At 27.9% G+C, this 23,645-nt stretch overlaps 8 protein-coding genes across 8 annotated transcripts; 6 read left to right on the forward strand and 2 right to left on the reverse strand.

Moving 5' to 3' along the window:
* Nucleotides 1-1,756: 1,756 nt before the first annotated feature.
* OCT59_026627 (uncharacterized protein) lies at nucleotides 1,757-2,260 on the forward strand (the record flags this gene model as incomplete). Its single annotated transcript, XM_025333345.2, has 2 exons — nucleotides 1,757-1,967; nucleotides 2,046-2,260. 2 exons carry the CDS (start codon nucleotides 1,757-1,759, stop codon nucleotides 2,258-2,260), a joined length of 426 nt encoding a protein of 141 aa, XP_025173171.2.
* Nucleotides 2,261-3,662: 1,402 nt separating this feature from the next.
* On the reverse strand, nucleotides 3,663-3,884 carry OCT59_026628 (uncharacterized protein; the record flags this gene model as incomplete). Its single annotated transcript, XM_066143294.1, has 1 exon — nucleotides 3,663-3,884. One exon carries the CDS (start codon nucleotides 3,882-3,884, stop codon nucleotides 3,663-3,665), a length of 222 nt encoding a protein of 73 aa, XP_065992826.1.
* Nucleotides 3,885-6,691: 2,807 nt separating this feature from the next.
* On the reverse strand, nucleotides 6,692-8,241 carry OCT59_026629 (uncharacterized protein). The gene is made up of 2 exons (XM_025311289.2): nucleotides 7,944-8,241; nucleotides 6,692-7,852 (listed from the first exon to the last, which is right to left on the reverse strand). The coding sequence occupies exons 1-2, from the start codon at nucleotides 8,036-8,038 to the stop codon at nucleotides 6,940-6,942; spliced, it is 1,008 nt and encodes a 335-aa protein (XP_025173172.2). The 5' UTR covers nucleotides 8,039-8,241; the 3' UTR covers nucleotides 6,692-6,939.
* Nucleotides 8,242-12,761: 4,520 nt separating this feature from the next.
* OCT59_026630 (uncharacterized protein) lies at nucleotides 12,762-13,092 on the forward strand (the record flags this gene model as incomplete). The annotated part of the gene is made up of 2 exons (XM_025327049.2): nucleotides 12,762-12,884; nucleotides 12,949-13,092. 2 exons carry the CDS (start codon nucleotides 12,762-12,764, stop codon nucleotides 13,090-13,092), a joined length of 267 nt encoding a protein of 88 aa, XP_025173174.2.
* A 509-nt stretch (nucleotides 13,093-13,601) lies between these two features.
* Nucleotides 13,602-13,933, forward strand: OCT59_026631 (uncharacterized protein; the record flags this gene model as incomplete). The annotated part of the gene is made up of 2 exons (XM_066143295.1): nucleotides 13,602-13,722; nucleotides 13,779-13,933. The coding sequence occupies 2 exons, from the start codon at nucleotides 13,602-13,604 to the stop codon at nucleotides 13,931-13,933; spliced, it is 276 nt and encodes a 91-aa protein (XP_065992827.1).
* A 941-nt stretch (nucleotides 13,934-14,874) lies between these two features.
* OCT59_026632 (uncharacterized protein) lies at nucleotides 14,875-16,583 on the forward strand (the record flags this gene model as incomplete). Its single annotated transcript, XM_066143296.1, has 5 exons — nucleotides 14,875-14,998; nucleotides 15,173-15,319; nucleotides 15,409-15,858; nucleotides 15,926-16,138; nucleotides 16,333-16,583. 5 exons carry the CDS (start codon nucleotides 14,875-14,877, stop codon nucleotides 16,581-16,583), a joined length of 1,185 nt encoding a protein of 394 aa, XP_065992828.1.
* Nucleotides 16,584-18,177: 1,594 nt separating this feature from the next.
* On the forward strand, nucleotides 18,178-18,678 carry OCT59_026633 (uncharacterized protein; the record flags this gene model as incomplete). Its single annotated transcript, XM_025319693.2, has 1 exon — nucleotides 18,178-18,678. One exon carries the CDS (start codon nucleotides 18,178-18,180, stop codon nucleotides 18,676-18,678), a length of 501 nt encoding a protein of 166 aa, XP_025173176.1.
* A 3,379-nt stretch (nucleotides 18,679-22,057) lies between these two features.
* On the forward strand, nucleotides 22,058-22,450 carry OCT59_026634 (uncharacterized protein; the record flags this gene model as incomplete). The annotated part of the gene is made up of 1 exon (XM_025327051.1): nucleotides 22,058-22,450. One exon carries the CDS (start codon nucleotides 22,058-22,060, stop codon nucleotides 22,448-22,450), a length of 393 nt encoding a protein of 130 aa, XP_025173177.1.
* Between the last annotated feature and the right edge of the window lie 1,195 nt (nucleotides 22,451-23,645).

The raw sequence follows: 23,645 nt of genomic DNA on the forward strand, positions 1-23,645 counted from the left end.
AGGCACGTGATCATTTTTCTGAAAAATTTTTTATACCGCCTGGATGTGAAAGTGTGTAAAATACTTGTATCGTAGACCTAGTTCACATGGAATCTAAAAATAAAAAATAAAAATAGAAAGTGTGAAAAATAGTCCAGATTTTACCCTATAAGTTAACTCGATACACATTTTTCGAACGGCCAATAAAAAATGACAAAAAATAAAAAAAAGAAAAAAGTTTTATGATTTTGTCACCTAAATCAAATACTATCACAAATATTTCGGAAACATAATTTTAAAGAATTTTTATTAAAAATATTGAAAAAAATTATGATTATTAAATATAATAGCTCGCGAGTGTAACATTTTTAAAATAACTGTTCATAGTAAATTTTTCGATGAGATCATCCGCCCTTAAGAACAAATTTTAAATTAAATATATATGTTATATTATTAGCTATTAAGTTAATAGAAAATTTTAGCACTTACTTTATCAATAATTTGATCATCATCTTTTGTTTCTTATTGGCTCCGGTAATTTCTGGTTGAGCTTCGCTAACAGTATTATACTAGGACCCAGAAATATATATAAAAGGGTCAGGTTTGAGTTTGCGTATTTTGAACTAAAAAAATCATGAAAATCTTTCCTTTTTTAGATAATTTTTGATAATGCCAGTCAGAATTTTATTTCCTATTATAGTAACCGACTGGCATTATCATAATTCCGGCCCTGAAAAAATGCGTACAGCTCATAGTAAAAAAATTTTTTCATCACCTGACCCCTATATATATATTTCTGGGTCCTATTATACTTCTGGATTTCAGAGGCAAACTTGAAAAAATTCTCTACAATGATTTCTTATGAAGTCTCCCATATAAGGATGACTGACTTATCTAAAGTGTAATATGAATATATAATAGCTATTTTTTTTAATGATAATAATAAAATAATTGGTTTTTTTTTATTTTAACACCGAATAGTCTATAAAAAAGATGTGTTACTAACATGACATCCAATAAATATATCAAAATTAGGAATCCATATTTATGTAACACGGAGAACAATCAATATTTTATTTATGATGATCCTTTTCTAAAAATTGTAAACTTTAAGAGCGAAAAAGTAATTCTTTTTAAAATAAATTCGTCCTAGTTTGTTAGATTAATATTTCTAGAAAAAGAGGCGGGTTGCTAATTCTAGAATGGAATTTCCAACCATACACTTTTAATAAAAAATTTTTAATCGGCTTCATCCGTAAGAGATACATAAATGTATCACACAAAACAATATCTATTAGACGCAGTAGGTGAAATTTATTGTTGATTTAATGCTTATCAATAATGGTATAACAGATAATATCAATTATTATTATTATTTTTTTTTGTTTGGGTAATAATTGATTTTTTGTTAATCCCATTATAATTTAAATAGTGTATAAATTATTGTACCCTATTTTTTAAAACAAATGATTACTATAAATTAGTAAAATGAACAATACTTGCTAATAATTTTAGAAATGTGTTACAAATACATATTAGCGTTTCATAATCAAACCAAATAAAGTAAAAAAAAGGAGGGTTGAAAAATTTTATAAAGGAGACGAAATTTTTTTAAAAAATTTTTTTTTTCTTTACACATATATTTGCTTAATTTTTTAAAATTTTTCACAAAAAATTTATATTTCTTTACTCTCATATGATCATCTATCAAAATTTTACCCAGAAAATTTTTTATAAAAAATTTCTTCAAACAAATCAGTCGGAATTATTCAAGAATATGATTCAAGAATTTTCCAAAATAATTCCAGTAGATGAACAGAGGTTATCAACAAGTGGTATATGGAAAAATGAAGCTAAAGGTGCAATTGAACTGAGCTCACGAACAATATTTGATGATCTAAGCACCTTGATCAAAAAAAAAGGCTTTAGAGCACTTTCAAATAATGAATATACTTCATTAATTGAAAGTGCATCTTTTATAATGACCCGTAAGTGTTGTTCATTAAATATTTTTGATATTTGTAAATAATTAATATTTATTAAATTTTAATTCTATTACTTTACAGGAGATCATATTAAAGAATTTTATCCATTGATCATAATATTTATTATATTTATTGTAAATCTAATAATATTATATTTTTTGGCACGTTGGAAAAACCCTGAAGGAAGAAACATTGCCATATTTGAGACTGCATTAATAATGCAAAGATTTTGGTGTGGAGTAGTTAAAAATACTCCACACTTAATAGGTGTGGAGTTAAAAATACTCCACATTTAATAATTCCAACGTAAGAAATTTTGTTTAATATTATGTTATTTTTATTATTTTAAAAGTTAATTTAATTAATTTATTTATTATTATTTAGTATGGTATTTCTTATTGTACCACATTACCGCAATTTCTTATTGGCTATAAATATTCTTTTGTCTGAAGTAGCTACGAATCCAACGTTCTTTACTTGGATTCGGAGCTTCCAACACTATTGTCAATTTGTACATATTCAATAGTGTTGTGACGTACGATCTTGTACTTGGATTAGTTATAGGAAATAAACTAATTTTAAGATCGTATCACGCGTTAGTGAGATGGTATCATCGACGTGATAAAATTATAGACTTTAATAGAAATAGACATTTATCAGCCAGTAATCTTAGAAAGTAAATTTAATAGAAAAAATATATAGTAAATAGATTGTAAATTATTTTATTATTTATTATTGCTAAAGCTCACCGACGGTGATGGTCGTGACCATCACTGCCGGTGAGCTTTAGCAATACCCTTTAATTTTACCATTAATTTAATAAAAATATAAATACTTTTAGACTGCACCATAAAAATGTATTCATTTTTTTTTTTGGAACATCGTTTATTGGATGAATATGAAAAGATGATTGTCTCTGACCCAACAATAAATATTTTCTATTTGATCAATAAAAACCCTAATTCATTAAAACTTCAAACTGGCTCCCACATCCTATTAATTGCTTCTATGCCAAAAATAACAAATTTTACACATCTTGTCATAATCAACTCAACAATTAAGTTTTTTATTTTTATTTTTATTTTATTTTACTTAGAAGGCGTGAATACATCGTTTAGTTACAGACTTGTTATGACTACAAGGCACAATATAAGTACACAGCTAAACTAGACATACAAATCCAACGGGCGGACCCACCCTTCGTTAGAACGAACTGGGAAACATAGTCGCCATAGCAGTGAACGAACAAAGAAATTAGAAACTAAAGTAAAAATAGGGGACGCGTACCGAGAAGAATTAATTAAAGAAGAACTATCTATGAAAACAGAAAGTCTAGCGAATGATACCACGGTAAGTTATGAAGGAAATTTGAAGAGGTAAAATAAATCCACATGACGGTAATGTCAAGGATGCGTCTATCATCGCCATACGGACATCGATACTGCCAAGGCGATTGTGTAGGTTGTCGTTGTGAGTGATCCCTCGAGGGTGACGAATATGTGTTTGTCTACGTCGGTAGTTTTGGAAGGTCTTTTTAGATATGATTTCCATTCTTTGAATTTTGAGTTACGTGTTTTCCAAATAGTGTTGTAGATTTCAACGTGTAGATCATGAACGAATGATAATAATAAACGTTTGATACGCTTCTTTGATTTAATAGCCGCTTGAAAAGGTGCTAAAAGTTCGTTTGGAATATAATTAAGTAAAAAAATCAAATAAATGTTTGTTTAATAAAATTTCTGACATCGGTTTTCGAGTCCAAGAAAATATGGCACAAAATCCGATAGCAACTTGCCAAGTACAAGCTGGCGAATCGGCATTCGCTTGTAATTTGATAGCAAAGTTGTTGAATATAGTAGGTATTAATAAAGTGATTGCTTCCGGGCATTGCCATAGATGAAGATTAGACTCGTCTTCCATATTACATAAGAAACACGTTTTTACGCCTTGCGTGATATCAGGGTAATTTTTATTCATGGTAACTCAACAATTAAGTACCGGGAAATTTTTCTAGGGGATATGTATTAATGAAAAGGTCGCATAACATACATCGATATTAATCGGACTCATCGAGTAATATCAATATGGATAAGTAGTGATAAATTATCTGAATTTAACCTAAATGGATATATCGATAAAAATCACGTCGAGTAATATCAATATGGTTAAATAGACAATAATCATCAGTAGCGTTAAATAACATTAGTTTATTAAATAATATTAAATTATTTTAGCATAATTTTTATTACATTAATAAATTAATAAAATAAATTAATCAATCTATACTAAATCTATATACTAATCCCAAAAGTAAACGGTTAAAGTTAAGTTTTGCAAGGAAACTTTCTAATTGGATCCTTCAAAACCTAAAGAAAAACAAAAAAATGTTAAATGATTGTTTTGTTGAAAATATATATATATATGTTTTTTAAAAAACAAGCCCGATATCTACCTTGAAAGAAATACCGATATCCACCTTCCCTGTAAAAAATCTGATCTGTGTTTTATCTTACCATTTTCACGGAATTTTTACGGAAGACACGGAGAAATAATGGAAATATTCGGATAAAAATTTTTTATAGGGCTTGAGAAATGAAGAATCGACCATTTAAAAAAAAGAAAAATAATGAAATGTTAGTAAATGCTTTGTTAAATAAATTTTTTAAAAAAAAATTTACCAATGTGAACTTCCCATGCGTTATTGTCAAGAGATACGGCCGTCTAAAAAAAAAAGAAAGATAACGAAATGTTAATAAACGTTTCGTTAAAATAAGTAAATTACAACTTCTGAAATCTACAAATAAATTAATTATAGATTAAATAAGTGCTAGGCCACAAAAAGATTAATGAATTGGTTACCCTTTTGACATATTCAATTATGCATAATTTTAAATTTTTGTATGTTTTGTCTAAAAAAAAAAAGATTAATAAAAATATTTGTACAAGCAGTAGATTATCTAAACTATATCAATTTGATAATTTACCTGAACATATTTGATATTTTAATCAAATTCTCTTTTCTAGTTGATGATTTCAATAAATCAAATCTAGAATAATGTGCATCAAAAATAAACAGTATTGTTAGTATTAAAATATTTCAAAAATTGCATTTAGGATTAAGAGATAGTAAGTAATTAATATACATAAATATAAGTATATTTTTTTTAACTATGACTAATTTAATTATATGTAAATTTTTCGGATAATCGAGTTAATTATGAAAAAGATTTTGTAAAACAGAAAGTAAAGAAATAAAATGTTGATAGTATGCTTCTTTATTAAAAAAGATAAATATATTACTTCATTATGGAACTTATGAAATTTGATCCTTTTCAAAAGATTCTTTTATCTCCAGATTTTTTATTTTATTTTATTAAATGAAGAGGGTCGCAAGAGTGAGTGATACATGAGTAAATTACAAAAATACTACGCTTTTGTCTTCAGATGTATAATTGATTACACGTGATCAGGATACGATGTGATTGCTTGGAAAGATTCCTCGTGACTAAATTTTTTATAAACTTTGGATAATTTGAATATTATCGTTATTATTGGATCAGAATCATCATAATCCACATGATATGTCAAAAAAAAAGATATTTCTATTGAGGATCAGTTAGATCAGATAATAAAAAAATTTTCAATTAACAAAATCAAAAGTTATATCTGGAGGTGATGAAAGTTTACGTCTGCAGGGATGAGTAAAATATAACTAAAATAAAAATATTCGACAAGTCACGCATGAAATATTAAGACATCCGTTTCATAGTCTACATCGAGTGTTTTCTCCTAATATACGTTTGTGTAGTATTAAGGAAAGAAAATTATGTTATCGTTACTATCGAATGATATTTAAGATCACGACGATGTAAATATCAATTAAATTTTGAAATTTTCGTCTTCATCGTGAAAATTTGTTATTATATATAGTTTTTAGATAAAATACTTGGCAAGTTCTAAAACAGGAATGATGAGAATGGGGCGAGTATGTATTATGATCGGAAAAGATGATATTTTCTTAAAAAGATTATTACATACATAAATGATATATCCGTCCCATCTGTTCTACTTCGAGTTATCATGAATAAAAAGAAAAGAAATAATAATTTTGCGTCAGCGGCGGACACAATTGTAAAGCAGTTTTGCGTGATGCAGGTTATGAGAATTTAAATTTTTTCATCCTAGCATAAAAAAGTCGCATGTCAATCACTCGAATTAAAACTCTAATTATGTCATTACTTCAATTCATTATGTAAAAAATTAAAATGTCCTCTTTCTCAAATAAACGATCGGGAACTGCCGATGATCATTATTTTCACACAACCGAGTAATTGACCCAAATGAATTCCAATCATTCCAATCAGTTAACGTAAATATTCTATTGATTGTTCCACGAATTAACTTATTAGATATGTATAATAACTTTTTAAAACAGCCTTTATTTTACGTTAAGGTGATGTAAATATAATTGTTTTTTTTTTCTCATCCCGGAAGGACGGAAAATATCTACAATAAAAAATTTAAATTACAAAGGATGATGATTATTGGAATTTATATATAATGACAATCGTAAGAATTTTTACCGGCCCGTATTTCTACTCACCCAATTTCTAAATAAAAAAAAAATTTAAACCATATGTCTCAGTTGTCTCACGTTATTTATAAATAATCGTGTTACGATCACGTCTTCAAAAGTTTTATGAATTGCTAATTAATTCACGCCGAACTTATGATGATATTCTGTTTCCTAATCGGTTTTTATTTTGTTAAATTTAAAATCAATTATAAACAAAATTTGTAAATAGGTATAAAGAACAATTTAAGGGGAGATCACCAAAGATATCTAAATATGAACGATCCTAATTTGAATTTGAACATGATATAAAATCAAACCGATTGAAAATAATATTTTCCCATTTAAGATCTATATTCATCATCCAGAACAAACATCGTCCTGAACAACCGCCATCAATTATTATTCGTATTCATCATAATCCTCAGATTCGGTATCCACTTGGTTATTTTCTTTTGCATATTTCCATAGATCTGTATAGATAACTTTCCTAAATTTAATACTAGCTTCTCGGCATTTTGCGATCTTCATGATTATTTCTCTCTCGATATTCTCTGCCATTAGTCTCGCAAACATACAAACAAATACTCCACAAGAACTTCCATCTACTTGCGGAGGGTCTCTATTTCGAAACATTATATCCAACGAAAAATCAACTTGACGGTTCAAATTTATCTCTTCAATTACGTTCGAGTCATATTCACACGCAATTCCCTTACCCAACTTAACTTTATGATTATATTCGTCATTCAACCAATTGATGAGATTCCCCCCAATAATGACGGCATCTTCTGTTGTTACCATCCCTAGTGAATCAAAGATAGCAATTCTAAACTGTTCCTTCATAAATATTGCGGCTAAGATCCAATGTGCCTCATTTAAATTAATTGGAATAAAGATAATATCTTTTTGAAAAATTTTAATTCTTTTTGTCCAATGCTCGACAGAAGAATATTTGTATCCGTCATTTTTTGTTAACTTTGTATAAAAAAATGATGTAAGAGAAAATACACGATGAAATTTCGTATTCAAATAAGAGAGGTAGGCATTTATATGATCAGAAGAAAACCAAATATGTTTGTCACATAATTCATATAATTTTTCTGCCGTTATAGATTCGGAATTAATATATATAACATCGTGATTGTTGTCTTCATTTCTTCTCAACCATTTCAACACTTCTAATCGGGTACTTTTTTCATAATTAAAAATTTCAGAAACTTCAGGAATTCTTTCTACTCTGTAGTAATGGTTGCTTCGTTGTCTTGTCGATCTTCTGAAGTTATAAACGGGTGGCGTACTCGTACTACTTGTACTAATTTTAAAATAAAAATTATTTGTAAATAAAGTTAAAATACATTTTTTTTTTAAGAAACAAACAATAAGTTTTGGATATAATTAATTACCTTTCATAATAATCATTACTTGGCGTCGTATCTTCGACAGTCAGTTCATCACTAGCCATTATAGCGTTATCCGTAATATCATAAAGGTCTGACATCTTTTTTTTTGATATTTTTATTTGAATATAGAAATTGTAGTCAAAACTTTCGAGAAACTGACGAAAAATGTAAGAAAGAGTAAAAGTATTTTTTTTTGTTTTTTTTTTTGTTTTTTGATCTTTTTATAACGAAATTACGCGTAAAAAAAGTTGTTATCAAATACAAATTCTAAATCTGAAATAGTCATCAATATATGTTACTATAAGTAGTAAGCTAACGCAACATTATTTGATTAATTTAAAAAATCCGTACAACAATAAAAAAAATCACCCCTTTTCCGGCGTAAACCTGAAAAAAAATGTCACGAAAAATCACGTGGCATTTTTTCACCAGCGGTGCATTGTTTCCATTTTTTATAGGGACTTAGAAATTTATTTAGTAACAAAATCCTACTCGTCACGCACTATCCGTCACATGTGCGGCCATTTCGTCATTTTACGCGCTGAATTTGTTACTGCGGTATTCACTGTACTACTATTACACGCTTCTCACGGCTTAAAATAATTTTTTTTTTTGATGCGTTTCTTTTACCGGTAATCCACCTTTGCGTTTACCATCCTTGTCACAGACTATATATATTTTTTGTGAGTATGATATATACCTCCGATGTTGTATAGTATAATTGACGAAAATAAAATAATTTATTTACTACACGTTTAGGTAATTAAAAAAACTATCGAAAATGCAATAAATGACGATAAACCAAAAAATTAGGTGAGACGTTAATTTTCCCTGCTTACACGAGATTTTGAAAAATCATTAAGGTAAGATTTAAGATTTAATACCAAAAAATTTTTCGTTTTAAAAGAAAATCTAGGGGATCAGTTTTTATTAATACTTCAAATATTCTAACTTCAGTTGAATGATCTCAATCTTCATCTGATAAAGAGGCCGTAATAATTTATGTAAGTTCATGCGAGCTAATTTTCAGAATAGTAGCAATTTCATTATTGATGGTGATATTACTATAACCGATCAGAACATGAATATGGCGATATGGTTGTCAGTACGTTTATAATGATCTTTGTTATAATCATAGAATTTTACGAGAAAGGACGCGCAAAAATTAGCTATATGGATGTATAAAAAGAACATAGATCAAATTACTCAAGATTAATGATGTTATTTTTTTTTTAAAAAGTCAAAGTACGTATTTTGCTGAAACACATGATTTTAGAAATATCAGAGTTTTCTTATAGTATTTGAGTACTTTCCCAATCATCATGAGATTAATATTAAGGGATTTTTAATCTACACTTGAACGATATACACAAAGCGAGGAAATTTTGAAATTATTCTTAAAAAAGATAATTGGGGATTACTAAACGTTGCCTGGGTGATTGTCGCCTGGGTTTTTTTTTTCAAATATGTTACATGATGTACAATATATAGAGTAAATTTATTAATCGGGTGATGGCTGATTTTTTCTAATTTTTGATCGGTTAAACTTAAAATTTTATTGCAAAAGATATTTTTAAAAAAAAATTTTTTTGCAAACATATTTATTCAATAATCTTATTTAATGAAATTTTAAAGAAAAAAATCACCATTACATCATATTTATTTTTATTGAAGTGATACAAATAAAAGAAACAATAACAATAAATAAAAAGGATAAGTAAATTACAAAGATGCTAATGATGAAAGGGAGTAAAAAAGAGTAATGAGAAGTGATAGGAAACAAAAAGGAAAAATAGGACATGATGAGAGATGAAAAAGAGTGATGGGAAACGAAAAGAAGTGATGGGAAGATGAAGAATGATGGAAGATGAAGAATGATGGAAGATGAAGAATGATGGAAGATGAAGAATGATGGAAGATGAAAAGGAGTGATGAGAGACAAAAAGAAATGATGGGAAGTAAACAGGAGAAAAAGAGATAATGGAAAATGAAAAGATGTAATAGAAAATAATGGGAGACAAAAAGATGGAATAATGAGAAGTAATGAGGTGAAAAATGATGAGAGACAATAAATAAAAAAACACCCTTATTAATTGTAGAACCGAAAGAACTAAAAAAAAATGGAATAAATTAGTGAAAAACGAAATATGAAACAGAAACAAAATAAAAAAAAAAGAGTAAGAAACGAAACGTAGTGAAAAACAACTGAACCTTAATTGCAGAACCGGAAGGACTAAAGGACCTAAAAATAATGAAATAGAGTTAGTAAGAAACAAAGTGTAAGAATGTAAGTTAGAAATAAAAATAAAAGAAAAAAGAAAAATACCTTGAGATCGAAAGAACCGAGGAAACTGAAAACGAGATTCACGTGATCGAAGACCAGGCGATGATCGCCCAGGCGATGTTTAGCAATTTGTAATTATTTTCTTTTATCCGGATCAGAATTCCAGCATTCTTTCATTAATTCAATAAGTGATCGTAACATTGAACGATATTCATCCATTTGTTGCATATAGAAAAGTGATTCAGCCTATTAGAGAAAAAAAAAAATATTTTTAAATTTAAAGAAATTACTATATTATCTCTTTTAATTCCCTTTTTAATTTTGATTACAAACCTCTTCAAACCAACTTCGGTCCGCACTTTTAACATTCTCTAATTTTTTAACTATTACTTTTTGTTTTCCAAATTCCAAATCTTTTTAATAGCTGTTCATTCTCTGTGTTGTCCATCAATCCAATCTACTGAATAAATTTCAGAGCAACTTTTGTTAAATAATCTAACCTATCATATGAGATCCATTCAGCTACCGATTGGCATTTACGTATTAAATTATCAATATCGTCATTTCTATTTTCTAGATGTCAAGTATAATAATTTGACTTTAAATAATTTGAACACAATATTCACAATATATGGAGGCCAAAACAACTTTTTTTACAATTTCCACAAGGTCTTGTTTGTAATTGTACTAGAAACGTTTTTTAACGTTTCGAATTTTTTTTTTAAAAAAAAAATTTATCGGAACGTTAACTATACCGTTCTATTGTTAAAAAAAATCCCAGAAAATTTTTTTATACATACCGATCTATTTATTAAAAAAAAAATCCAGAAAATTTTTTTATATTTATCTATTGTACCATACCGACCTATTATTATTAAAAAAAAAATTCTGGAATTTTTTTATACCGATTTATTATTAATGTTACTGGGAACAAAAAAAAATTTTGCTTTTTTTTAGATCGGATACACCGCTATTAGACTATTTAAAAAATACATTTTTGAAATTTTATCAGCTGTGTCTATAATAATACAAGTTATATGTATAACAAGTATGGTACGGTATGGAATTTGTTTTGAATTATATGAATTCAATTAATTTACAACTTTTATTATCAATAACAAATAGCACAGATTTTACCCGTATAAGTTAACCTGGTACACATTCTTGACCGTCCAATAAAAATGAATGAAAATAATAATTTTACGCATCTTGTTCGCTAGCGTAACATTTTTAAAATAACTCTTTATTCATTTATAAAATACAAGGATTCCTACAATTTTATTACAAATAAAACGAAATTAGAATTGACCGCGTACCGAACCTAAATTCAATATTATTCTTAATTGGTTTGAATTTTTAATCCTCTCAGTTCATTATCAAAGCCTAAAATTTCCAAACTATTAATCTCTTTTCCCTTATCTAATCTAATTAATAATTAACAAATAGATTAGTATTTATTTAGTAACTAGTCTATTTTAATGATCATATTCTTTAAATTGTACGAAAACTTTTTATTTTTCTTTCATTCTGTACAAATTTAATATTACGTTACTATTTTTTTTTCGCAATGGAACTTAGTGATGTTACGTAAATGATTTAAATAGGAGGAAAATATAAATAATCACTTTAATATATACAATACAGTATATACACTTCATTTTTTTACTTGTGTAAAAAAACGCATTTTTAGACAATACGTGCATATACTTTTTTTTTGTTACACAGCAAACATACTTCCCGCAGTCGAAACAACAGATACGTAACCGTCACATGACAATTTACAACCAATATTATTTATTCACATGCCATCATCTTCATCCTACATCAATCTTTTGTACGAAAAAAATTCTTGGATACTTCTATATTTAAATCTTACAAATTTGATAAAGAACTTTCAAATTCTATACAAGGAATTAATAATAATAATGATATTAATAACAATAACAATATTATTCATAGAAAATCTATAGCGATACCGATTTAATATCGAATCCAAGTAAATATTATAAAGATGTGGAATGGAAAACTTTAATAAAAGAAAAATTTACTATCACGATAACAATAATATTATCTCCAAAACAAATTTCTTCTATTGATAATGTATTGTCATCTCCTAATGGTGAAGTTGATATTTCATTATTAGTACCTCCCCTGATTCCGATATACAATTTGATCAAATAATACTGATGAATGGAAAGAATTCCTTTATAATTATGCTCAAGGAAAATTTAAGAAAATAGTTAAAATAATCGCAAGAGTTGAGGATAATAATAATGATAATAATAACGAAATATCTGTATGATTTTATTATAGTATGATTTTATTTCATTTGATATAATCCAAAAAAACCAAATTCTCTAAACTATTGATTGTCGTAATGATGATGATGATGATGATGATGATGATGACCTTCCTTCTCCCATGCCTCCTAATGAAGTTGAACGTAGAAGAGCGTTATGGAGATTTCATACATCAAATGATAATTTACTCGTATAGTAGCATTAGTATCAAAAAAACATTTTAAGACATCAATATCAATGATATCACTTCTCAATACGACTCATCAATGGTTTAAAGCTGAAGATAGTATGGGATGTAGTGAAACTACTAGGGAAATAAGTTTTTGTCATGCTATATTACAAGAAAACGGCGAACCATTTGTGATACCACTAAAGATTGGAGATTTTGTAATAATCCTTTAACTACTGATTCTCCTCTTATAAGATTTTATGCTGGCGCTCTTTACGAACCGATGATGGTGGTACGATATGTGTGATCGATCGTGAACCTAGGGATAATTTTTCAAAAAAGGATCGTGGAAGTTTAAAAGAATTTGCTAAAGTTGTCATGAGAGAATTGGAACTATGATCTAATACTTTACGTTTACGTGTAAGAACGAGACTGAGGAGAGTATAGCTGAATTTAGCAAATTCTGTTTGGAAATTCAATTAGCTAATAATTCTAATAACAAAGAAAATAAGGTAAACCTACTTTGGTGATCCTATGCTTTAACATGGCAGTTACATTATTGAGGGACATTTTAGATGTAGATTCGGTTTATTTATTAGATGCCTTGCCTTTAGTTTCGTTCATGATCTATAACTTCTCGTACTTCAAGTAGATACTCCGCTTCCTGATGTATCATCAAATAATTTAAGATCTCTCGCTTCTGCTGGTGAAATTTAATTATACTCTGAAGCTGTAAAAGCTTCTTTGATCATTTTTTATTTCGTTTATTTAGTGCAAGCTCGTTCACAAGGTTGTATTTATCAAAATTCTTTACCTCCATTACCAACCCTCTTTCTTGATTATGTACATTCCGATATTGTTGTATCGATTTATAATGATACATAAAATGCTTTGGTTTCTTAATCGCTATGACAAAAGATTCACAAAGACAATTGGAAGATGAAGAACGTGTTTATTTGAGCAATTTTGGTGTAAATGTTGTTAGTAAAGTATTAAAAAGTAGGGTTATCGTTGCTGATAGGGCAAAAGGTGCATTCATTTCTTCTATATTTCAGAATTAAGAACTTCTCTTCATGGTATTTTAGAAAGTTGTGAATTAATGGAAGAAAGCAAGTTAAATGAAGTTCAAGCTGAATTTGTTAAAAGGTTGTGGAACTTCTTTAATAAGTGTATTAGATTTTGCGAAATTAGAAGTGAAAACAAGATTACGTTGAAGATCCAATTAACCAAAAGAAATTAAGCGAAAAAGATAATGATATTAAAATAGTGAATAGGAATAATAAAAAGAAAAAAGAACAGAAGGAACGAATTGATTTAGTCAAATTATTAGAAGTATCTGAAGCTTGTTTCATAGGTCAACAGATGTTTACTGATATATATAATAATAAGATAGCGATTCTATGAATAAAAACATACAATGATGAAGAAAATTTATTAATAGAGAATGCGCATATGATTTATTAATCTCCACATCAACAAGCTGATGATGTTTTACTTATGATTGACGTTTGAACCAAGAGATGCTCGTCGGTGGGTTATGAGCTGAAGATGGTGCATTAAAACAATTATTATTAATGAATGTAAGTTATGAAAATAAAACACTACTTTCCAAAAGAAAAAAAAATCCGTTTAAACTAATTATGATTTGATTATTTAGATTATCTGTTATCGGGTAAATTTATGACCTATATGAGGATAAGCTTGTGAAGTATAATTCTGGATTTTACCCAAATTACACGAAAATTAGAGCGTAAGTGTAACAATAACAGATATAACGGATTGACTCAACCCCTTTCAAACTTGGTTGATTGTTTAATGTCTATCCCACTTCACTTGTTTGTGTGATCGTAACTTCTCTTTCTCTTCAAATTTTTTTTTTTTAAAAAAATGTGAGTACTAGTTAAATTGGAACGGTAATTAAATGTTATTCGAGTTATTAATATATTTGTCTTTTTTTTTTAAATAGAAATTCCATAAATTTACGAAAAAAGGATATCTGATATGTCTTAATTTCAATAGCATCATTATCGTATTCATCATTAAGTTATCAATATAAGAAACATGCAAGAGTACAAGATATCAACAACAACGGATACATCGTCATCATCAAATAAAATTCACGCGTTAATAACAATAACTTGATACAGGATGTGGTATATCACCATCATTTTATCAACAAATATGTTTCTACCATTTTCTCGGGAAAATTCTTTACAAGTTGGTACAGGATTAGGACTATCTATCGTAAAATTATTAGTAGAAAAAATGGGAGGTAAATTAGATGTTGAAAGTGAAGTTGGAGTTGGTACAAGATTTAGAATTTGGTTAGATTTGATGATTAGGAGATTTTAACCCTTTAGATTCTTTTAATGAAAATGATAATTTAATTAAAGATTTTGAAGAAAAACAACGAAAAATTATTCTTGAAGAAGTGAAACAAAAAGAGTTGTAGTTAAATGTGTCGATGGGTAATTAAAAGAAGTTGTTGAAAAATATTTTAAAGGATGGCTTAAAGTTAAAGAACTTATTTGTGAAGATAAAGAAAATGTTACTGATAGTAATTTAGATGGTGATATTATATTTATTATTGATGATATTGATCGACTTAAAAAAATTATTTCTAAAAGTTGATTCTAAACAAGCTCCTATAGTATTTACGACTATTTTAGCAAAACATGGAAAAATAGCAGATTTTGTAAAAAAAATTACAGAAAGAAATTGAAGAAATTCAACTTAGAAAAAGAAAAAGAAGAAAAGTTGTTATTCTTACACGTCCATGTGGAACTCGTAAATTAGAGAAAGCTATTGTTTCTGTACTTTCAAGTCCAAAAGATGATGAAAAATTATTGGAAGAGGAGAATTCATATTTTCCAAAATTGATTATGACATCACCAATTTCATTCATTAATTATAATTCTTCAAAAAAAACATCTCCAACTATTAACGATCCTTCAAATAAATCAGATTCTGATTCACATTACTTTCCGGTGCACCACCCTTACGACCTCGTTTTAACCGTTCCACCACACTTCCAAATCTTCATTTATCATCTGAAAATAAAGAACCAAAAATTTTTACCTATTCCGAAATCAACTTTTTTTTACTTACCCCTTCCACTTCACCTTGCGCAACGCCTACTACAATGTCAACTTCGTTACCAAATATGTCAGAATCACTGAATCACTAAATATTAACCCTCCACCTTTAAATGAATTGAAAAAATCCAAATCAGCAAATTCATTGAGTTGTAATTTAGGACCTAATGTTTTAGTGGTTGAAGATAATGCAGTTAATAGAACGATTTTAACTACATTTTTGAAAAAACGTGGGATTAGGTTTGATGAAGCTGAAAATGGAGCTATTGGAGTTGAAAAATTTAAAAAAGCATTAGAAGATGATGATGGAGAAAATCCTAATCGAAAAGGATTTGATATCGTATTAATGGGTAAATCCTTATTCTTTTTTTTTTTAGTAAACCTACGTACATGTGTATTTAATTAAAAGGAAATATATTTTAATATATATATGGTTTTTTTTTATTTGTAGACATACAAATGCCTGTAATGAACGTGTAGCAACAGCAGAAATACGTAAAATTGAAGATGAACAACAATCCGAAATTTTCATTATTATCGACAGCAATAACAACAAATTCAACACTCGCTAAATCTCCAGCTGCATCATCTACAATTACAAATTTTAAATTTCCCCCATCATCATTATTTAACAAAACTATTCCATCATCTCCAGTTTCAGAATCAAATAATCATTTAACCCATTTACTCAAAAGAATAGATTTTTACAAAGAAGAGTATCAAATCATGATCCATAGCAAACGATCAACAGCAGATAAATTTGAGATTGAACCAAACAACTTCGTAACTGGTTGAAAAATAAGGATCAGCTTATGATAGTAGCTCCTATGTTCGAAAACTTATTCAAGGTGCACGTCCAAAATACCAACAGCTTGAAACTGAATTAATAGAATAGTTTAGAGATTCATGAAGGCAATTGAAAACAATTTCGCGTTATATGATTCAGACAAAGCACGCTCTTTAGCCAAAAAAACCAGTATATCAAAAGTTTTCACGGAAATGGGTTGATAGTTTTATGTCCCGTCGTAATTTAGTCAATGACAAATTTAGTTTTAGAAAAGAAAATTTTATTAATCGATTGAAAAAGTCATCTTAATAGTTCGACCTAAAGTTTTAGTGGTTGAAGATAATGCAGTTAATAGAACGATTTTAACTACATTTTTGAAATAATGTGGGAGTTGAAAAATTTAAAAAAGCATTAGATGATGATGGAGAATATCGAAAAGGATTTGATATCGTATTAATGGGTAAATCTTTATTCTTTTTTTTTAGTAAACCTACGTATGTGTATTTAATTAAAAAGAAATATATTTTAATATATAAATTTTTTTATTTGTAGACGTGTAGCAAAAGCAGAAATACGTAAAATTGAAGATTAACAAAATCTGAAATTTTCATTATTATCGACAGCAATAACAACAAATACAACACTTGCTAAATCTCCAGCTGCATCACATACAATTACAAATTTTGAATTTCCTTCATCATCATTATTTAACAAAACTATTCCATCATCACCAGTTTCAGAATCAAACAATCATTTAAAACCATTTACTCAAAAGAATAGATTTTTACATAGAAGAGTATCAAATCCTGATCAATTCTCTTTTCAAAACAATTCATTTTCAATCACAAGTTTATTAAAACCTAAAATATCGATAAAAATACCTAAATCAAAATAAAATCCAAAACATCACCTTTACATCCCCATCACCAATACCTTCATCACCAATTTTTCCTATTATTGAAAATAATACTATTAATACTATTACTAAACATTCTCGTTCTTTAATATTTGCTTTAACTGGATTAGTTAGTGAAGAAGATAAAGATCTAAATTTTGAAAGTGGAGTTGATGGATTTTTAATAAACCTATTAGTTAAAAAATGTTGGAAAAAGTATTAAAAAAATGAACAATCTAGTGAAAATAGTAGTGTTTGAAGTAGTAATAGTAGTAATAGTAGTAGTGGAGGAAGTACATGATAATAACCAAACTAATTTATTATTTTTCATTCGTTTTTATTACATTTTATTTTTTAAAAAAAAAATTATTGAATTTTTTTTTATTTATTTAGTTGTAGATATTTATAATTTTACAAGGAGTGGCGGATATTTTATTAAAGTAATTATTTAAAAAAATTATTACATAATTTAATTTTAAACCCCTTTTTCCTTTTAAATGTAAAATAAAATGTGTTGGGTTTATAGTGAGAGCGCTATATTATTACCGAAGATGCGATCGTGAAAGATATATAGTATATCATGTGGTTTGGATAGTGCTAATTATGACTCACCAATTCTAAAGGATTGTAAAGGTTGTAAATATAACATTAGTAGAAAGCTTAATGCAGGGAAATGCTTAGTGTATATAGAAAAAAATATAGCAACAATGATAAAAGGACGGAAAGTAGCACATGATGGAACGGAAGCTATGTTAAAACCATATATGACGTTAGAAAATATTGAAATACAAAATGAATTGTCGTTGGAAGAGAACATGAAAGAGATAAGAGAAATGGAAGCCGTGAATATGAAAATAGATAATAGTATAGAAGAAAATAGTTTGATGTGGTTGAATTATGTTATAAAAGATGGAGAGTTAAAGACGATCAAATGGGAGCGCAAAGGTCAGACCAAGAAGTCAAAATTCCAGCGATTAAAAAAAGAATTAATAAGTTGTAAATTAACAATAAAAGAAATCGGAATTAACATTAATAATTTGTTAGTGGATGAACATAGTCTAAAGTGGAATTATATTCATATAGAGGGAGCATTCAGGAGGTGCTTCAAAGAATTGAGTTATAATAGTGTAAAGATTGATTTAATGTTGGATTATGTCAAAGACTATTTTATAGAGTCTAACGGACTAACGGATGCAATATTACAATAGATTGGGACGCATTATTTAAATTGATCAACAATGAGGAGACGACGTCTAGAAATGTAACAAAGAAGATGTTACGAAAATTTTTTTGCGGATTTTGCCTACATATGAAGAAGCTACAACGAATATGGAATATAATAAAAAAAATAGATGATGATTAAAAATATTATTAGAAAATAGTAAAGATGACGTATTTAGATTAGATAAAAGTGATAAAAGGTTAGTAATTTTAGTACATAGTTTTAGTTAATACACATTATTTAGTTTAATAGTTGCTACTTCGTTCTATTATACGAAGATTTTGGTATGAAGAGATAGTGAGTGAGTTTATTTTTAAAAGTAGGGTCAAATTAACAATCATGTTGGTAGTAAGCCAAAATGGTCAGTCAGTCAAAGGCCTTTGATTTAGCGGAACTTTGTTTCCATTAAATTTCAATGTATTTTTCTGTATTCAATATGTAATATGTTTTCCTACAATTACTAATAATAAATTAAAATACGTTTATCAATTTAAAAAAAAAAATCATGTGGTTTGGATTCAGAATTATGATAATTCTGCAACAACAATTCATTCATATTAACGATCAGCTTTCGCTCCTTATCAACAATTTCATTTTTACACGGATGGTTCCGTCAAGCAACTAGGTACTGAATTTTGCAGAAGTGGTTACGGTTGGATACAAATAGCAAACTCCGCTCCCCAAGTCACGTTCTCGGGGTCAACTTTGTTCTTCCCTTCATGCACTCATTACCCTTCCTTACAAGAGAAGAGCACTTGCATCATCTCAACAGATTCGGCAAATTGCATAGATACTTTTCAACAACGAATGAATTCTCCTACCATAAGTCCAAGGCGTAAATTGAAACAAAATAATTTTCTGATTTGGAACCTAATTTTTTAGTTAATTCACCATCGAGAACTCAACGACAAATTTAACGATCGCGCCGATCAACGTCACAAATATAGATGACCCTTTTATAGTCAATCATAAGTTCTTTGCCAACACTTCACTTGGATTTATAAGTTGGAACAATTTGTATATAGTGGACAGAAATATAAGAAAATGTAATGATAACCCTATTCAAACATTCAAACACGAATTTTTAACACTTGTCAATAACTCATCGCTAACACCGACATCACGCATGGTACCATCGACTGGCGTTACACTTGTTTATGGATTTTAAATAACCCAACTGACTTGCCCACCAGTTCCAAATTGTCACGCACGCAAGGCTCCAAAATTAAAAAATCAAACTTTATTTATCCTACATACCAACACTCATATAGGCCTCTGCGACAAACACTTTGACGACATCAACAAAATCCTTAAAAAAACACAAGATCGCTTTAGCTGTGCTACTGACGACTTGCATGGACTCAGCTACCTTCGATATCTATGAACGAGTCAATAAGTCCCCAGTCTTCCGCCTGCTATTTAACCTCGGCGAAGGATACACTACCTCTATCCCGTTATCACATCCGGGTCTTTTACTGTTGTATCACCTAATTCCTGCGGACTTCATTCAGGAACTTGGCAATCTCATAGAGATACTCTTCTCTTTAATTGTATAGATGATCTGTCTACTTTCGTGACATACCTTATATTAATAGATTAATTCGCCCTATTTAGTTTCCTTTTTTTTTATTTTTTCCCCTTAGCCTTTTATACTCTCGTGTTTTATTTTCCGACACCAGGGTGGCGCTGTCGTTTTGGCGGGTTTGTTTACGGTTTGATTTGAATTACTTTTGACTTACGTATAGTTTGTTCTTGTAATTTGTAGCGTGAACGCGTTAAAAATAAATTCATATTAATGATCACCATATATTTCCACGCATAAAATTTAAGATAAAATATACTTTAAAATTTATTTAATAAAAACGTGTTCAGTTTACGCTACTAATAATAATAATATAAAGAGAAAAACAGATAAAAATAAAAAAACAAATTATTCAAATTACAAACTAAGAATCTTGAAGAAAATCTCATCAGGTCATAGTTAAATAATTTATATTAAGAAAAAAAAATCAAGTATAGTAAACAATCTAATTTATATAATTCATCCGCATAAAATAAAAAAAAAATATTACCCGTATAGCACTGCCTAAGAGACCCCCCTATCCGCGTACCCCCACTATAATATACCCGCCGGGTATGATATGTAGTTAAAAAATCTTAATTCTGGTAAGAATTCGGCTAATTCTGGCCAATTTTTCCATATTCCATACAAGATACCCCCGGGTATAATTCAATTTTTAAGTTGGTGAAATTGATATATACCCGGGGTATTTTAGGCAGTGCTATACGGTACGTTAAATTTAGGGTAAATTTTAAATATTTTAAAAATAATCCTTACTGTCAGAAGGTTAGGATTGTTATGAACTTCATCTTTTTCTATCAAATATAAAATTAAAAATCATAAAATAATTATTTTAAGAATTTAAATAATTGTTTTATCATTATACCATTATCAACAATATGAAGTTTCTTTATTTGCTGTTGCATTGTTTTAATCTTATAATCATTTTGAATTATTGGCGGGTACAACCCTATATTCTGATAATAAGGGTAAAACTAAAGATAGTTTTATTTTTTCTTTTAAAATAAAAATACTATACAATTTTTAGTAACATACGAGATACAGCCATGTTCTGGCAGAGATCTAATCATGTATTTTTCTAATGAATCTACAACTGAAACTATAATACGGTTTACTATAGAAAGAATTATTATTAAAAAGGATAATATAGAAGATTATGAAGTATTTCAGATTATAAAAAGATGAGTACGGTATTTTATGTTAGATAATAAGATGAATGAGCAAATTATTGAATTGTTTTTAATTTGGCGCATCACCTTTTCATGAATAAATTTTACTATAATAATGTTATAAAATTGCGAAAAATAATTTCTTTAATTTCGTAAGTTTATTTTATTTAAAAAAAATTAAAGTATACTGAGACTTCTGTAGGTTATATAACCGTTACATTTCTCCAAACTTGCTCAACTATGAAAAAATTCTTATCATTAAGCCGATGTTTCACAAATTTCGTACAATTATTATCAATTCTTGTAGATATTAATTGCTAAAAAACTAACAAAAGAAATGGAAGAGATTTTTCTAAAAGGTGGATCTAATATAGCTTTATCAAAAAATGAACGAAAGTATTTTTTTAGGATGTTTGACGCGAAATTAGATGCAACAAAGATAAAAAGAAGATATGAGTGGCAAGCATATAAAAAAATAGACGGATCAAGAAAAATGATTCAGAGAGATCTACGGTGGACATTTTGCCAAAATTATCAAAATTATCAAAATTAAATTTATTTTGATGTATTTCAACAATGAAAAAGATTTACTACAGGCAATCTATAGGTCCACTATGAACGAAGATATGGGAAAAAGCTTGCAAATGAAAGGTCAAGACGAATTGATTGGAAAAGATGGAGTATATAAAAAGAGAACAGGAATCAATAAATTTAAGGTACCTGCACAAACAACATCTAAGGGTGAAAAGTTTGTAAATGCCCAAACTTGTCCTCTTTCGACGATACCCAGAAGTAAAGAAGAACATGAAGAGCTCGATGATTTAAACAACAAGTTTAGTGAACGATTAGATAAAATGGAGAAAGTCGATTTACAAGAAGAAAGGAAGAATAAGGAAAAGGAAGATGGAGACAATGAAAACAAAAAACGCATAGTGACAACGCAAGACGAAGAGAAGATTCCGATAGCGAATAAACAAATTTGTCACTTTTTAATTAAACAAATTTAGGATTGCTTTCTTGGGATTTGCGCTTGGATTTGGATGAAAAAGACACGTGGACAAAAAACGATTTTGCCCGATTTTTGGATACAATTCCGTCAAGAGTGTAGATTCTAGGATTTCTTTCTTAATGTTTTTAATTTAATTTAATTTTATTTTTTTTTTATTATTTTGTTTTCTTTTCTTTTATGTTTTTTGTTGAGATATTAGGATTTTTAGTGCCAATATAGATTTATTTGTTTTAGCGTTTAGAAAAATTTAGGAAATCTAGTAAACATAAGAAAATATCAAAAAAAAATCAAAAAAATATATAAAATATCTTAGATTAGTAGCGTCTTTACACAATAGATAGATTTTTAAAACCAACAATTTTTGGTTTTTTTTTAAATTTATCGTAGTAATTTTTTTTAGAATAATTAGGTTAGTTATAGAGGGCATTATAATTTATTTATATCGCTTTCTAGGTGCTTGTATAATTATGTATTCATTTATGAGCTAGACATAATTAATAAACGCGTTACTAATTTTTTTTTTAAAAAAAAAAACTACAACTAGAATCAAACAAGGTCCCGACCAAAAACAAAAACAATGCAAAGTATCTAGGTCTTCTTTTTGATGATCGATTCAATGTGAAACTTGAATATGCTATACTGTATCTCTTGACAGAATTACGACCACTGTTAGAAGATTAGTTTACTCTTAATTTTCGAAAAATTCGCGCACCGATTTTCAATATTTAATAGTAATAAAATTTTGTAAAAAAGTAATATACATTATTTAATACTATGTTTTAATATTATTAAATAAATTTTGTTAATATCCTTTTCTAGTTTCTAGCATACTTATCTTAAGTATAAATAATATCTTATACAAAGGAATAAAACGGAATAAATCGCGTACAGTAAATGATTAATGAATAGAAATATACCAAAAATTATGTAAATATAAGTTCTTTTTTTTTTTTAATCAGAAATCAAGGCAACTTATTTTTAAATTAATTCAATTTTGTAAATTAATTCAATATTTTTTTAAAATTTAAAATTTAATCATTTATTTATATTCAAATTCTGTTAATTTATGTCCTAAAAGAATAAATTATATTAGGATACTAATTTGGAAGTTAATATTATGACCTGATTTTCTAAAAATAAAAATTAATAAAAATAAACAAATAAAATTGCTGAAGAAAGCTTAATAATTTAGT

Source organism: Rhizophagus irregularis, chromosome 6, assembly GCF_026210795.1.
Source record: "Rhizophagus irregularis chromosome 6, complete sequence".
In the NCBI taxonomy this organism is placed as follows: domain Eukaryota; kingdom Fungi; phylum Glomeromycota; class Glomeromycetes; order Glomerales; family Glomeraceae; genus Rhizophagus; species Rhizophagus irregularis.

Coding starts and splice junctions, on each gene's coding strand:
- OCT59_026629 (XM_025311289.2), bottom strand. CDS start 8,038: ATGTCAGACCTTTATGATATTACGGATAACGCTATAATGGCTAGTGAT. Junction 7,853..7,943: donor AGTAATGATTATTATGAAAG/GTAATTAATTAT, acceptor TTTTAAAATTAG/TACAAGTAGTACGAGTACGC.